We start from the raw sequence: 17,051 nt of genomic DNA, 5'->3' as shown, positions 1-17,051 counted from the left end.
GCACAGACTGCACGCAAAATCTTCATTTAAAACGTGTAAATGACAGCAGAAGAGCCACAAGGGAGCCAGATTTTAAGAGACCAATTTCTGCCTGGCTTTTAATGACTGTGCACCACGGTGAGCTCTGTGCTGCTTCACTGCTGAGCGTGCTCAAGGAGAGGATGAAAGAACGGACAGACAGACAGGCAGGGGCTCAGCAGAGCCTGCATGTCACACCGGAGGATAAAATATTGTATGTTATGCTCAGAAAAACTGGGATAGGTGGCCCTCCCTTGCTGCTGAAAACAGAAGGAGGCTTTGTTTCCCAGACGCATGGCTCGGAGCTGCCCTACGGCACGTTTTGGGGAGACTGCTCCCTGCCAAAGGGGGATCGTCTGTCTGTCTGTCTGTCTGGTGCCCTGCGCCTGGTGGGACACGCAGATGATGGGAAGTTCTGCTTCACTAGAGGGCCTCAGCAGATTGGTTCCTCTGAGCACCCTTGGCATGTTGTACCCCCAGGTCAGGCCCCAGATGTTCCCCCCTTGCACTGCAGCCTGCCTGCCTGCCTGGGGTGTTTCTCCCTGCTGCCCTTCGCTTGTTCCTTGCAGAGCCCTCAGCTGCCGGCTCTTGTTTCCAGATGTTTCCCTCTGCTTCTCGCCCTGCCTGGCTGCTCTCCTCAAAATACCGGGGTCCAAATCCCCCAGTGCCGGTGCCCGGGGGCTGCCCCGGGATCTGCGCGGGGGACGCCACAGCCCCTTTGTGCCATCCCATAAAGCGCTGCCGGCTGCCTGGAGGAAAGGAAGACGCGGGCTGGTGTGAGCCCAGCCTCTGCTTTACAGTCGCTTTCCTGCCACTATAAATAACCTCGGCGAGAGTCACTTCAAAGGGAAGGGCTGGCGGCGGAGAGGTGGTTTGGGGACCGAGCGGGACAGGGGCGTCCCACTGCCCGATCCCACCCCGGCGCTTTGCATAAATAAATAAATCATGCGGCAAGGGAGAGGTGGAGAGAGAGGGCGAGCAGAGGAGGTTACTTTGGGAAGCCGCGCAGCTCGCTCATCCCAGCCCCGTAGTTCGGAGGGAGTGTGTCATGTTACAGGGGAGCCGCGATCAGCCAGAGCACAGCGTCGCCGGAGCAGCTGAGAATTACCTCTCTCTAATGGGGACTTCCATGTGCGAGCTCCTGGCCAGTCTGCGAAGGAACTGAAACTGACAGCTTAGAAAGAATCAAAAACTTACCAGCGAACCAAAAGACTGAAATACAGGAGGAAAAAAAAAAAAAAATCTCGATCAGATTATTTTTTCCCCCTTCGCACTCTTTGCTGCAGTTGGATCCCTTTTTTCTGCACCCCTTTTATGTGTGTGTGGTTTGTTTTTATTTTTTAAAGACACCCCCCCTCCATCCACTTTTGTCATTATTGCTGTCACTTGTGATCTGCTGGCGCTGGGATTCCCTCCGACGTTCTTTTTCTTACGCCTTCTGGATTGCGCGTCTTGGAGTAGGAGCGAAGCTGTATTTATTCTATTTATTTATTTATCGTTTCTCAGGACAGGGAGGGAATGTTGGAGGAGAAGAGCTGGAAAGGCGTCGACGAAGCAGCTTTTGACAGGGGGTGTGTGGCTCCCCCCAGGAGCGGCGATGGGGAGCGGTGCTGCCGCCTCCCCCTGCTGCTGGGCTCGGGGCTGCCCGGCGTGTCCCTGCTCTCTCTGGTGCTCAGCCTCCTGCTGTACTTTCGGACCTCCGAGCTGCAGTCCCGCGTGTCCCACTTGGAAGCCGACAGACCCACACAGCTCCCTGCCTGGCTCTCGGCAGACCAAATGGAGACGGCTATTTTGGGAAGAGTTGACCAACTGCTCAATGAGGTCAGTGTTCTTTCATTCTGCATGTATAGGTTGTAGTAGTATAGGTGTAGGCATATGCATGCTTGCATAGGCACGTTATTATCCATTTCCCCCCCTTCCTTAAAAGTGTATCTCTGCAGGAGTGATGCTGCTGCTAGGTTGAATTCCCTGTTCCTTCAGGTCCCTCCCACCTCTCAAACTTGCTTGGCATTTACTTCTCTCCTCTCAGCCCATGCTGTAGCTGAAGCCTGCACTTTGCAAAGAGGAAAACCTCATCCCTTACCCTGCTGGGGAGGCAAAACCCCCCAGCCCTTCTCTTCAGGAGTCTTGCATGCTGAAAGAGTTAGAATTAGAGGTTAAACCTGGGCATTCAGCCTGGGTTTGAGCCCTGGAAGGGGGACAGGCAAGGCATGTCACAGCCAGCATGGCTATGGGAAGAGGTAATTGCAAGCACACCAATGTTGTGATGGGCTGGTATTGCTGCTGTACCAGCCCTGACCCCTTCCACAGCTCCTGGCTCAGACAAATGACACACACTGGTGTTGCCAGGATGGTTTCTGGTACTGCCAGGGCATCAATGCAGAGCATATGGCTGTGCTATACTCACTTGAGTCCCATCCAAACTCCACTGGACACTGTGGGCTCTCCTCTGGTGATGGGGGAATGCTGCTACTGGTTTCAGCAGATCACTAAAGAGAGCGCAGATTATTGTTGCTGACACCTTTTACTTTGCTGTGTGATGCTGCTGGGGGCTGTCTGTGTTCCTCTGCTCTGGCTGCGATGAATATTCCTTGCCTTGTTGGGCTTTGAAGTGCTGTTGACATGTGTCAGGGAGCAGATGGTGGCTCATGTCTCTGAACTCTCCAGACAGGTCCCCACTGACCTGTTCCCTCAGCTCTAGGAGAGGCTTGGGGGTGAAATTCAGGGCTGCAGCCATTTCCACCCACCTCTCCTTTTCTCTGTTTGCTCTAGCTTTGGCTTGAGTCATGCTGGAGAGATCCCTGGGGCTGGCCCAAAAACTGTTTGCAGCTGAAAAAAATCTCTTTTGGGCTGCTGTTGCCGGATGAGGTGAGGAATGGCATATCAGAGTGCTGACTCCTGGGACCTGCCTTGGGCAGTGCTGCCTGGCACCTGGGGTGACCTGGAGCCCCTCCTGCTTTCTAGGAGCAGTGAAAGTCTGTGGTGAGGAGTTCAAACCTACAGCTGACAGGCTCAGCTTCTGTTTATGGGTCTTGTGAGAGCAGTCCCTGGATCTGCTGGGCTGTGCAGCCAAAAGCTGTGAACCTGGAGCTAGCAAACGCTGCAGGAGCTGAAGGATACGGTTTTGAGTTGCCTCTTTGGATAAGGAATAAGGGAAACACAGGGTCCATGGGGCAATATCCTACTTTAAAAAGGGGCTTGGGGAGGCAGAAGCATTGTGAGTGATTGGATCTGTGCCCTGTGGCTGCACTCTCATGCAGGGACTCCTTCCCTGCCACCAGGCAGGGGATGGTGCAGCATTCCCTCTGTTGCTGCTGGCATGAGTCTGCTGGGAAGTTGAAGTTTATCTCTATGGAGATTTGAGAAGTGCCTCCCGGGAATGGTGCCTGGGGCCAGATGGCCCCGTGTCCTGCTGGCAGCGACACCTTTACACCTTTTTATAGCTCGGCTTAGCGAGGAAATGGGGGTCTCGTGATGCCCGTGTGCCCCGCAGCACCCCGCTTTGCTGAGCGGCCCCTCCTGTGCTCCTGGGGCTGCCCACGGTCCCCACTGCAGCCCGTGTGGGGAGCAGCTGTAGGACAGGAACTACAGCTTGAGGGGCCAGCACTTGCTCCTGAGTGCCACCAGTGCCACCAGCTCCATCCTGGAGCTTCAGCTTCAAAAAGAGCTTGGAGGAAAGTGCTGGAGGCTGTGGAGGAGGAAGGATGCCTGGCCCACGCCTCCTGTCCCTTTATACCTGTGCAGGTCTGATGCCCTGGGGGAGACAGGCTCTGTCCCCCAGGGAGGACACCCTTGCCAGCTGTGCTGCCCACTTGTGCTAAGCATCTGAACCTCAGAGCTGCACACTCAGCACAGGCACTGGCATGGACCAGGCAGCTCGAGGTCCAGGGCAAGGGCTGCTGGTGACAGATGGTGGGGTGCCATGAAAAGGAAAGAAAAATCCTTCTGGTCCTCTTTTCATTATGTCTGAAGTGGGGCCCAGGACTGACTGAGGGGGCAAGGATGGAGGAAAACAAGGTAGGTAAAGGGAACAGGAAAAGGATGGGAGAAAAAAATTAAGGAAAGCAAAATAAGTCACGCTGGCCATGAGTGGGGGAGAGGGGCTGCAGATGGGTTTGCTGTGATGGACATGGAAGTGGGAAATTCATCTCCCCCTGCTCAGACCCTCTCATTGCCACCTCCTCATCGTTTCCTGGTGTTTCAACCTTAATGGGTTTCACAGCTGCCAGCTCGGTGAATCCATCACAAAATAAACCAGCAATGCTTTAAAGGAACCCCAGCTTTAGAAAAAGCTGATCAGAGGTGGGAGGGAAGGCACAGCACACTTCTAGCTCCGGTGGCTGTGAAGATGAGCTGGAGGGATGTGAATAAGTAAAATCTGTGAGGACTGATAGAGGAGCTCTAAGGTTGTGCTCCAAACCTGTACTGCCCTGAGCAGGAGTGTGTAATGCCCTCCAGTCTGGGCCATGAGTGTGCCCAGGTGTGCCCTGGGTGTTCCCAAGGCTCTGCAGGGGACACCGTACAGATGGCAAAGTGCAAATTGCCAAAGTCCTTTTAGAGGCCTTTCTTCTCTATGCAAAGAGAAGACATGCAAAAGTAAAGCAAAGTGGCAGGGAGAGGAGCTGGGGTGGTTTGCTTAAGATGTTAATTTTAAGGCAGCTGGTGGGGATGTTTTCTCCATCTCAGAGCCTGGTTGTCGAGCACTGGTGGCTGGCTGTGGCAGAGTTTCCATCTCAGCTCAGGAGGAGTGAGGAGAGGGCGGCAGAGGCTTTCCCAGAAGCAGCCTGACCAGTGCTTCATGTGCTACTCTGTAAACCTCTGCCTGGTGTAGGCGAATGCCACCAGGGAATTTCCTACCAGACGTCAATTGACTAGGTTTTCTTGTAAAAACATCTGTGCAGAATGGGCCAGAAGCAGGTAGTACAGGGAGAACTTTAACTCCATGTAGGAATTCGAATTCCTCTGCATTTATGAGACATCGTAAAATCATACAAGGAGCACAAATAAACTCACTACTGGCATTTGCAAGAGAGGCAGAGCTTTCCAAAGAAGAAAACAAGGTCCTTTCCCATGCTGGGTAACACTTGGCGCTATTTCACTTGCCAGAAACTCATCAGGGTGGAGAACGGGATGGATTCAGTGCTGTTGCAGGGAAAAAGAAATCCCAGAATTTGTGTTTGTAGAGATAGAAATGTGTATGTGTGATTCTTTGCCCCACAATCAGGGGATCTGTTTTTTTCTTTCAGCTTCTCTGGTAGCTGAGTTCCATTTCCTTTCAGCTGCTTGCAATCCCTGTACCTAGGTGGTGTTATTGCCAAGCTTTTTGCTCCATCTGGGAGGACTCGCTGCTCTCTTTTGCTTTGTGCCACATGATCCCAGGAGCTGGGCCTTTAAGAAAAAACGGGGAAATTGGAGGTAAAACAAAAAGAGTTAACAAAACCACCCACCCCTGAAATCCTCCTGATGGTTGTAATAGATTATCTATTTAAAATGTGTTTCTCTTAGCTGTTGGAGATAGCGGTGGGAAATGATTTCACCTCCCCGGGTGACTGCAAACAACTGGGAATGCTAAAGAGCTATTAATCTGCCCCCTTTGAAGGAGTGCCCTCCCTCTCACCTAATCTCAAGTGCCATCCGAAATCGACAGGCACTGCAAGGTTTAGGAGACCACAGCCTGATGACACTTTACTGTCAGAAGTGGCCTTGCTGTGGCTGCTCCGTCCGCCCCTGTCAGCCCTGTCCTGTCACACTTGTGGTGAGTTAACCAAACCCACGGGACAAGCCCGTGCTGGCTTCAGTGCCCATTCCCAGCAGGTGTTTCAGCGTGACCCTCCTGGCCTTGCCCTCTTGCAGAAGGGTTTTTCCCTTTCCTCTCACTCAGCAGTGTGCCATGGCTCCTGAATCCTCAGAGGTGCAGGCAGGGCTGGTCAGCTGCGGCTCCTGTGCTGGCAAAGGCTTCTTTCAGCCACTTGCCCTGCTGTAGGGGCAGGTGCAGCTGTTATGTCACTGGATAACGTGACAGACAGAGCAGGCTCTGCTGACAAAGCAATCCCCTCCATGGGAAGTGTTTTCAGCCTTTCTGGAAGGCAGCCTGTTGCTGCTCTTGATGTTACATGCTCCAGGTATCCCCCAGGTGAAGAAAATCCCCCAGATCCCAAGAAGGAGATTGCAAACGCTAGATTCCCAGAGCCGATCCTCTTTTTAAATTTTGCTTACAGAAGCCAACCTTGCCCTAAAATTGAATGCTTTTCTATTGCCTGGGAATGAAAGTTTTCTCTTGGAAATGACATTTTTGGAGGGAAGTACATTTGGTTTGCTCTCCTGAACAAAGCCAGCTTCTTGTGTTGGACCAGGCGATATTTTGCACAGTGAAAACGAGGGAAGCAGAAAAGGCTGGGGGGTTTGTTTTGTTTTCCCATCTCCACCCAAAGTTGAATTGAGGTCTCCAAGAGCCAAGGATTTTTTCTGTGGCAGTGTTTGTTTAATAGACTGTGCAGGAGAATGAACACCAGGCGCTCCTAAATCCCTGGTAGGTTTTGCCTCCCACTAAAGGGGAGCAGTCCCATGGCACCACTGCTGTCCCCAGGGATGTGCAGAGCTCTTGGGCTTGAGGGGGACACAAGGGATGAGGAGAATGCCCAAAGGCTGGTGAGGGAGTGATGGCTGCATGCTCATGATGTGCAGAGCTCTTGGGCTTGAGGGGGACACAAGGGATGAGGAGAATGCCCAAAGGCTGGTGAGGGAGTGATGGCTGCATGCTCATGATGTGCAGAGCTCTTGGGTTTGAGGGGGACACAAGGGATGGGGAGAATGCCCAAATGCTGGTGAGGGAGTGATGGCTGCATGCTCATGATGTGCAGAGCTCTTGGGTTTGAGGGGGACACAAGGGATGGGGAGAATGCCCAAATGCTGGTGAGGGAGTGATGGCTGCATGCTCGTGGTGCACAGGACTGTGCAGAGCTCTTGGGTTTGAGGGGGACACAAGGGATGGGGAGAATGCCCAAATGCTGGTGAGGGAGTGATGACAGCATGCTCATGGTGTGCAGAGCTCTTGGGTTTGAGGGGGACACAAGGGATGGGGAGAATGCCCAAATGCTGGTGAGGGAGTGATGGCTGCATGCTCGTGGTGCACAGGGCTGTGCAGAGCTCTTGGGCTTGAGGGGGACACGAGGGATGGGGAGAATGCCCAAATGCTGGTGAGGGAGTGATGACAGCATGCTCGTGGTGTGCAGAGCTCTTGGGCTTGAGGGAGACACGAGGGATGGGGCAGAATGCCCAAAGGCTGGTAGGGGAGCGATGGCTGTATGCTCGTGGTGCACAGGGCTGTGCAGAGCTCTTGGGCTTGAGGGAGACACGAGGGATGGGGCAGAATGCCCAAAGGCTGGTGAGGGAGTGATGGCTGCATGCTCGTGGTGCACAGCGCTGTGCAGAGCTCTTGGGCTTGAGGGGGACACGAGGGATGGGGAGAATGCCCAAAGGCTGGTGAGGGAGTGATGGCTGCATGCTTGTGGTGTGCAGAGCTCTTGGGCTTGAGGGAGACACGAGGGATGGGGAGAATGCCCAAAGGCTGGTGAGGGAGCGATGGCTGCATGCTCGTGGTGCACAGGGCTGTGCTCCAGCCTGCCCAGCAGCACCAGCACCTCCCTCCCCAGGGGCCCCTGTCCTTGAGAAGGCTATTTCAGTTGTCCCAGGTCTTTCCACTGCCTTGACCCTGCAGATAAAGCCTCAGGGAAATGTTATCAGCCCTGTTCCGTTCCCAGTCATGCTCCAGTCCTGCTGGGTCATCATTTCCCTGTCCAGTTGTGCTGCTCCTCTCTTTGTAAGCCTGCACAGCAACCCAGCCAAGGCTTCTTAGGCACAGCCTACCTCAGCCATTCCCCCTTACAGCCCCTCCAGTACCTCTGGCCTTGGTGGGGCAGGGATCTGTTCCATGTTTCCTTGCAGATTTGTGTCCTCTAAAGGCCCCTGCTGCATGCAGGGTGTTTGGACCCTTGTTGGCTAGGAAATGGCTTTCTGCTCCTGCCATTGCAAACCATCATCCCTTCCTTGTCTGAGCCTGATTCCAACATGGCAGCACCACCCAAATGTGGCAGTCTGGTGTTGGAGATGCTTTAGTCGGCACATGTGTGGGTGGGAATGGGGCTGTGTGTGTCCACATAGCAGTGTGAGTATGCAAATGAAGGCTCTGCTCTCCTGCTTGTGCCCATGTTATGTTTGACCACTAGCAGTCAGAAGCCAGAGCAGAGCTGTGCCATCTGGACTGGCAGCAGGACGGGAACGTGCCCAAATGCAGAAATTCACAGAATATCTGTGCTTTTAACTGAGAAGGTAAACACCAATGAAATGCTCTATGGGAACTGGCAGTTTTCCTTGCCTAAAACCCTCTCCTCACCCTGCTATCAAATCAACTTGCTATCAAAACATTTCAATCTACCATGCAAAATAAAGCTCTGAAAAGATTTAATTTCTAGTCAGTCACAGCAACCATTACTCTTTTGACTTGCAGTGAAGAAGCCAATCCTTTCAAAGTGAAAAATGGAAATACTCCAGCCAGTTCTGCCTTCCTTCATCCCAGGCGGAAACAAGTTGATTTACTTTTATCCTCTCTAAAAGAGTTTTTCCCCAAACCGATGTCTTCTTGCAGGAACATGCTCAATTACTTGAGAAAATAAAGCAATTTCTATATGATCTTGGGCACAGGCTTCTGTTGTGTCCTATATAAGGCTATTTCTTTTGAAATATTGGCCCACTTGTGAAGTAGTTCAAAAAATAGGAAGGCTCAATGGGGATGGGAATTTAGGAGGGAAGAGAGAGTGATTCCAGAGCTTAGGAACCCCACCAGCTCAGTGGTCTCAAATCATTAACCAAGTGTGGTTTGCAGGCATTAATGAATAACCTATTTGGATTGATTTGCATTTTCTTCACTAATTACAGCTATTTTATAAAGTCTGAGGAGTGGTGAGGATGCTGCCCCTGAGGCACATTTTTCTCAGGACATGGGTTAATTTTGTTGATGTTCCCAGTGAGGGAAGATGCAGTGACCTCAGGTGGACTTTATTTGCCTTTCAAGAGATGCACAGATGGGCCCAGAGAGCAGGAGACTGGCATGCTGGCACCATTAGATAATCCAAACTCATATATGAAATCAACATTCTGACAAAATTCCACCTTGTGGAAGCTCTTGATAGGTTTTGTTGTGTTTTGCCCTTTGGGGGAAAAATTAATTTTCACAGAGTCTGAAGATTTCAGAGGATGCTGTTGATGTTTTCAGTTCATCTTCAGCCACGGTCTTGCAGTGGGACCCTTCTGTCATCCAGGTGTCTCCAGGATCATCAGGAATGTGCTGCAGGGTGGAAGAGGACCTGCTTCAGATCTTCATTTTCTGCCCACTGAGTGGGTCTTGTGAGAAATGTCGCTTTGTCACAAGGACACAATCACCAATTTATTTGCCACTGCTGGCTCTTGGTTTTGTAATGCCTGTCAGGGGGACCACATTTGGAGGCCATTGCGAAACTCCCTCAGCCTGCTTTCAATCAAACCCCGCATTTCTAGTTAAGGGCTATGAACTTTATTGCCTTTCTTCATTCCCAAACTGCTCTGCCCTGTCTCTCCCATCTCTACTTGGGCAGCATCCCCTCCCAGTTCCATTTTTTCGAGAATTTGAGGCTTTGGTTTCAGTGGTACAAACTAATCCTTTTTCTGTTTTTCCTTTCTTGGCAGAAGTTAAAGTTCCACTTGCCAAGACATCGAGAAGTCCGAGACACGCACCAGCGATGCAACTGCCCGGCAGGTAGGGGTCTGGGACAGCTGGCACTGTGCAAAGTGACAAAAACTTTCCTGGCCGTAGATCTCATTGAAGGATTTTTCAATGCAGTCTCCTGTGTGAATGCAAAGTTACATGTACTTGCATAACAGTTTGCTCAAATACAGGAAACTGATGTGGAGATGTGGGCAACAAGTCTGGTGCCAACATCTGACAGGGACAACAGGAAAAGGGATAGAGATCCAGATGGATGTCCAAAGGAGAAGGACACATCTGGAGGGCCAGTGTTCCCACTGATTTTAGATAGTGGTGTTGAATTGTGCAGAGAGGCTCTTGGGAAGTGCATCTTTCTTGCCTGATTTTGGAAGGTGTGAGACACGTAGGCTAGATTGAGCACCAAAGCTGAATTTTGGTGAGCCAAAATGCCTCTAGGGTGAGAAGATTTGAATTCCTTGGTGTTCTACAACTATCCGAGGCATGTTGCAGGATTAACAGCTTTGTGCCAGAAGCAGCCATTTATGAGGGGCTTGAATGAAGTGGTCACTTGAGGTCCCACTCATATAACATACAGAAATACTATGGGATTGCCTAATTGCATGATGGTTTTAATCATGTTAATATCAAAAGGCTCTTTGAGACACATCTTCTGAAGTGGTTTCAATACAATAAGTGACAAATTGCTATGGAAAAAACGTTTGTGAACGGCATTTCATTCCACGAGTATGAATCACTCAGCCTTCCTCATTGTCTTTTGATGCATTTGACTAGAAAAAAACAGAGAAGTGCCAGCTGCCACTCACATCCAAAGCTGAAGTTCTGGGAGAATTTGAATCTGTATGTGCAAACTGGGTGACTGAAACTTGTTTTGCCAAGAAGGTGGCAGGGAAGGTTATGTCTGGACGAGCACATGAAAGTAGCATTTCCATTTTCAGTTGTTTCCCCTTTGGCTCTCCTTCATGTCCAGTGTGACAGTATCTGGCAGTGTGCTTAACAAAGGGTATTTAAATGTGGCCAACGACTGGGATAAGGGTGGATAAAATTACAAAGGAGTTGTTTTGCTGTAGGTAAGGTCTCAAAAATCGTTGTATTTAGGCTTGTACACACATAGTCACTTGCCAGAGTAAAATGAATTTGCAGCACAGCAGCCTGTAAAAGCAAGAGTTAAAGCTCTACAGGTTTGTGGTGGAAAAAAACTAAAATCCAGGATCTAGAACTGTAGAACATTGGAAAAAGCCTGATTTGAGTAGTCCAGATCAGGACTGTTGGACTTTCTTTTTAGTCCCAGAAATAAACAACAGGAGCAGTTTTGGTTTAAATTTAAAAGATGGTACAAATAAAATGTTTTCTAAGTATCGTTTCTCAAAAGAACAGATCAAAACTGAGTTAAACAGATTTTAAATACCAACATTTTCCCTTCAATGGGAACACAAATCACAGCCCTCCTGCATTTTTAAGTTCTTGCCTGGGCTTGACAAATAAATGCCATAAAACCACAGGAGTGAATGTCCTCCTGGTGCTTCTGAGCCAGCTTGAAGAAGGAAACTTTGAACTTGAGTGCAGAGCAGAGAAAAAAGATATTAGCTCCTTTCTGAGGCCATGTGAATGTCACTCCTACACCACTTGTGTGGTAGATGAAATGCCCAGGTATTTCAGCGTTGAGATCATAACACTTGGTTACAGATACCCACATCCCTTGGGAAGGTTTGGCAGCAATCTCTGCTGGATTTCTCATAAGTCTTAGGTGCCCATTCATTCCATTAAGCTCATAGTATTGCTGAGTAACAGCTTTGATTTAGGAGGACAATAATAATAATAATAAATGTCTCCTAAAGACTGAGGCTTCCTTTTTACCTGTCCAACTTGCTTGTCTTTGTCATATATTCTATGGATACAGAAACTGTATATAAAATTCTCCCCCACCCATCAGCTAATCTGTTGAGGGAAGTGAAGCCATGGTCTGAAGTTGATGTTGAGGCAGGTGAGGTTTTGATTGCCTTTGAGCAGTGCAGAAACCAAGGCACCTTTAGCCAGCAGTTGTCTCCTCTCAGACCCTTTGCTCCAGGGTGTTTCCCTTTGGTCTCCAGGCTGGTGCAATGCAAACGTTCCAGCGTGGTCTCTCTTCCAGCACAAGGCCTTGGGAGTCCTTTTCCTCCCTGCATTTTTCCCCTGGTGTTCAAAACGCCCCAAGGACCAGACAAGATGACTTTTGCGGGAGACCAAGGTATTCAGAAGCATCAGGATGTCGCAAGACTTGGCGCATGCCCGCTGCTTCTCACTGCCTATAAACACACCATGCTCCTCAGCAAAATAAATGTTTATCAGAAGTGACATTTGAGTTCATCCCTGGCTGGGAGTCAGGTCCCTGCATGGCACAGGAGGGGAAAAGGAAGACAAGTTCATTTGCTGACCCATTCCGTGCGGATGTGGAGGTCCAGGGCGGCGTCGCCCATTGCCATGGAAGAGCTTCTGAACAGATGGGACTGTGAACAGACATGGTTTGGGAAAGCTGGGAATAGGAGAAAAAGAAGATTGTGAAGTGTGTGACTGTGCTGTGCCTATCTGAGAGCGTGTGATAAGGGTTCTAGAAATAACATGGTCAGGAAAACAGCACAGCTGTATTTACAGCAAATGATAAGGAAATACAAGCTTCATTTGACTGGGGAACAGCTACTTCAGATCTCTTGGGCTGGGTGTGACTACCTACCTGCGAGATGTTGCTCCTTGGCATTGTGTTTTTTGAGTTTGGACGTCACAGTGGGCTTCTCCAGCAGTGTCTTGGTGGGGAGGACACAGCCCTCAAGTTTAACATAACCTATCTGGGTAATTAATGACTTTGTTCCCTTCAATAGATAACCTCTGTCATTCATTCTGTCCCCACTTACTGCTAGACAGATCTGGGACAGCTCTGTACAGGTTGGAGAAGTGAAACCTCCATGGCAGCAATGAACGCACCCAGCTGTTCTCCAACCCCAGACCCTGAGCTGGGGCTGGGGCCAAGGGTGGGCAGGGAGCTCACACTTGTTTTGCTCTGAGGTTGTTGAATGCATGGTTGTGACTTGGGGAATTTTTCTGGGACTGAGCAGATGCTTTTCCATATGGTGTGTGGATGTGGTCAGGAGCTACCTGAGGCTGGAGGATCCTCTTACAGCCAACTGACCTCCCTTAATTTCCTCTATGTAGTAAAAAAATGCTGCAAGGGGAAAGCATTTTGTTTCAGGTTGACAGGGCAAAAAACCTAAGCTTTCCTGGTCTAATCCTGATCCAGTTGCAGATCCAGACTGTGTCTGCCTGGGCAGGCTCAAGCAGCCAGGGATTACACCACAATCCCTTCCCACAGCTTTCCTGGCGGAGGTGGGCGCTTGTGTATTTTGTATATTGTGACTCTCTTTATTAGACCTTTCCCATCTTCCTCTCCTCAGCTCTGATTTTCACAGTCCCCACGTGGCTGTTTTTCACTGTGCTGGCTCTCTGCTCTGGTCTTCAATATCCCTTTAAAAAAAAAAAAAAAAAGCAAAAAAGGGCTGGCTGCTTTCCCTCTGCCTCCACAGTGCTTGTTTTGGTCCGGTTTCTCCTTGGTCAGGTTGGGAGCCTGCGGTGCCGGAGGCGGTCAGCCATGCAAGCAGGGAAGCAGCTCAGAGGGATGCTGAATGGCTTTTCCATCCCTCCCTGTGGCAGCACTCGGGGGCAGAGGAGAGACCTGGGCTGCAGGAGGAGGCAGCTGCCAGGCACTGCACTGGCAGGCAGAGGAAGGTTGCACAGCCCTGCCACAAACCAGTGTACCTTCTGTTGTTACAGGGGCTTGGGGGATGCTGTGGGGCAGCTGCAAGAATTTTGGCAGTGGCCAGGAGCTGAGCTTTTCTCCGGAATGTCTTTGAGGCTTTGCAAAGGAATGTCCCCTGGGCCTTTCTTCTCATACAAAATTTCACCCACGTTTCCTATCTGCCCCACCGTGGGGCACAGAGAAGGCAGCTGGGCCACTCTTCAGCTGCAGCTGACTTTGCAGAAATACCAGCAGCAGATACTGCAACTCAGACTTCCCCAAGAAGGGGAACGAGCTTCCCTACTGTTCCCCTTCCTGCAGGGAAGCTTGCAGGAGCCAAGGTGCAGCCATGGTCCCAGTTGCACCCAGGGGATGTGTGCCCCTTGGTGCACACACTCAGTGCAGGCATTCTGCTTTCCTTCTTGGCTACACCCATCCTGTGCTGTCCAGACACACTGGCTGCTGCTGGATGAGGCCAGCAAGAAGCAGTGTAGGGCTGCAGCGTCACCCAGGATGTGACACCCACAGCCAGCGGGGCCAGCGGATGGGAAGTGCATTTCCCACACCCCAACCTGTGCCTGTCCCCACAGAGAGGTGCAGAGGAAGGAAAAGTGCTGGGAAAGGCAGCAGATTAGGGGTTGGTGGGGATGGCTGGAGCAGGGGGAGACTCCTGGGCAGCGTGGGCTGAGCATTGGCCCTGCAGCAGACAGGCAGGATGTTCTATCCAAGTGGATGCATCCGTTTCTAACTTGGGATTTGCATCTTCTCCCCAGACATCTCTGTGGAGATGAGCCAAAAAGAGGGACAAGTGCCCAAGTCCTGCCTTCTCCCCACATCCCTGCTCCATCTCTTGCCAGGTTTTCATGGCTTTTCTGTTTTCTCACTGTCATGTTTAATGTGATCCTTTTTCAGCTTGCTGGGGCTGCTTGGACAGATCACAGAATCACAGAGAGGTTTGGGATGGAAGGGACCTTAAAAGATTATCTAGTTCCTCTCCTCTGCCACAGACAGGGACACCTTCAGTTTTGCTCTAAGACCTGTCCAATCTGCCTAGAACACTTCCAGGGATGGGGCAGCCTCAGCCTCTCTGGGCGACCTGTGCCAGTGTCTTAATGCTGCTCCAGGGCTCCCATGAGATTAAAAACATGAACACACTGGTGGGCCCTGAGAGGTGAAGGAGTGTTTGGGATCCCTGGTGTGGGGTGAGGGTGTGGAAAGGTCAACTCCAGCTATTTAAGCACCAGCAGCCACAAGCCGTGTCAGTGGCCCTGGCTCAGAGCCACGAGGAGGATGAGGTGGGAGGGTGCAATGGAACACCCTTGGCCCTGCGGCCTTGCTGTCAGGAGGTGCATTGAACTGGCTGAAACGCTCTGGTTTTGTATTTCACCCCTTTTGAGGACAGTAAGGCAGCGTGGCTCTCTGTGCTGACTGTGCAGAAGGTCTTTTCCGCTTTGGAAGTGCCTCAGCGCAGCTTTTTGACAAGCGCTGAGAAAGAAATTGGAAAAGAGGACTTGTGTCTCAAGCAGCTGCTCCTTGCCAGAAGCTCTGGGCTCTCTGAATTGTGTTTTCCCTTGGAAGGACTAAGCCCTCGTGGCAGGGCTGAGCAGAGAGCTGGGATGTGGAGGGAGCAGTGCCTGGGCAGCTGTGATGGGCATCCAGCAGCACATTGCCTTGTCACAAAATGGGGTTCTCTGCCACACCACCCCCTAGCACATCTGGAATAGAAATTGCAGTATAATCGTTGCTTAAATACTACCCTCCTTTTTTCCATGGGAATTCTGTTATTCCTTGAAATTTAAATGTATTCCCCCATCCACATTTTTGGGCCCTCCAGAGTATATACACACTTCAGCCTGGAAAGTTGCTCATGCGCCCTGGGCTGCTGGCTGTATTTTGGGTTGGGGTTTGTTTGGTTTAGACATACTGTTGTTCCATTTGTTTTGAAGATGCAAACCACACAATGAATTCCATGGATTCTGTGAGCAGTCGTGAATAAATGGGGATGAACAATTCAGGAAAAAGCCAAACAAATAGTTTGTTTGGTCACTTAACTATCTTTCTCTGAACATGTAGGCTGCTGTGCTCTTAACTGGAGCGGCTTGAGGAGTCACCCCAACCTTGGCGTTTGTCACCTGTCTGTTGCCACATCCATGGCTGAGGGACAGGAAGAGGGAGAAAGGATGTTCCTTAAACCTCTAAGCATCAACTCATCCGGCTTAGTCTGCTTTCGGGATTTAAACTGGCTTTATTAAGGAGTATTTAATTGATTCTAATTAAGCTGCAGTTGTTGCCTGAGTGCAGACTAGGAGGGCTTGTGTAAGCCATTAATACATTTGTGAGCGTGGCCTGTGCTTCAAAATGGTTGGAGGGCTCAAGCATCCCTGTGGTGCTACCGTGCAATAGAGTTAGCATGGCAAACACATTGGCCTTTCCCTCTTTATCCAAAATATGCTTAGAAACAGCCAAAGCCTTGAAAGGGGAAGGTGCCCTGGAACAGTGGTGCTCTGAAAGAGGGGGCCCTGTTTGTTTACAACCATCTCTTTGTTCAGATAATTCCCCCTTGCCATGTTCAGGCCTGCTTCCTGTACATCCCAGGGCTCCCCTCTCTGTCTTTCATATGTCTTATTTTAAATTCTTTATTTTTGGCTTATTTAAAATTTTGAACTGGATGGAAGGTGGGAGGAATTTCCTCCAAAGACATGGAATTGCTGTGGAGGCTGAGTTCTGCTGGAAGGTGCAAACAGGTGAACATTTATATTCAGGTGTGCATTAGTCCTGGTGACACAAGCATTAAGTTTAACATTGTGTTTGTATATTGTGGCCCAAGTGTTGTATCCTAGCCCTTGGCTGTTTGAGACAGTTCCCCATGCAAAACCAGGGATAAACTAACCTATCTCTCAGGCAAAGGCACGGTGCAGAGAGAGACACGGGGAAGAGATTTTGGAGCAGATACCGGCCGTGAAGTGCTCCCGGCCAAAGCACAGATTGGGGCAGGAGAAAAGCGTTGTGGCTGTGCTGATTTTGATCAGGCAGTGATCTCGATGTGACCTTTACTGTCCATGTCCCAGTAACAATCCAGTGGGACACAGCACCCCACGTGCAGACTGGGGCCCGGCAGGTTGCCTGTGGGGCACCGTGGCGCGTGTTGAGGGAGCTTCTGCGTGTTTGACGGCTTTGCGTACAGATGTTCGGTGGGAGTGTTTACACCATTGCGTGCCTGCGCTTACAATGTGTATGGTACATATGGGCATAAATCAGCGCCTTGACAAAGCAAGGCAAACCCATCCCAGCTGGCTGAGCGAGCCCAGAGAGCGCACTGCGCTGCTGCTGTGTGCGACGGCTCTGAGTGAGCATGGAGCGTGCTGCCGGGGCCGAGGGTGTTCCGCGGGCCCGGGCCGAGCGCACATGGCCGGGCTGGTTTGCGTCAGCCGTGACGCACGTCCGGGCCCCGCGCCGTGGGCCTCGCGTGTGCTGCCCGTGCTGGCAGCTCTGCGGCGGCCGAGGAATGAG

At 50.8% G+C, this 17,051-nt stretch overlaps 1 protein-coding gene across 1 annotated transcript; it reads left to right on the top strand.

Moving 5' to 3' along the window:
* The first annotated feature begins 265 nt into the window (after positions 1-265).
* Positions 266-16,710, top strand: LOC131561352 (collagen alpha-1(XIII) chain-like). Its single transcript, XM_058810632.1, has 4 exons — positions 266-498; positions 1,525-1,839; positions 9,739-9,808; positions 16,610-16,710. Exons 1-4 carry the CDS (start codon positions 313-315, stop codon positions 16,708-16,710), a joined length of 672 nt encoding a protein of 223 aa, XP_058666615.1. The 5' UTR covers positions 266-312.
* The last annotated feature ends 341 nt before the right edge of the window (positions 16,711-17,051 follow it).

The sequence above is a fragment of the Ammospiza caudacuta genome, chromosome 9, assembly GCF_027887145.1.
Source record: "Ammospiza caudacuta isolate bAmmCau1 chromosome 9, bAmmCau1.pri, whole genome shotgun sequence".
Taxonomy (NCBI): domain Eukaryota; kingdom Metazoa; phylum Chordata; class Aves; order Passeriformes; family Passerellidae; genus Ammospiza; species Ammospiza caudacuta.
This window is presented reverse-complemented; position numbering and strand designations above follow the sequence as displayed.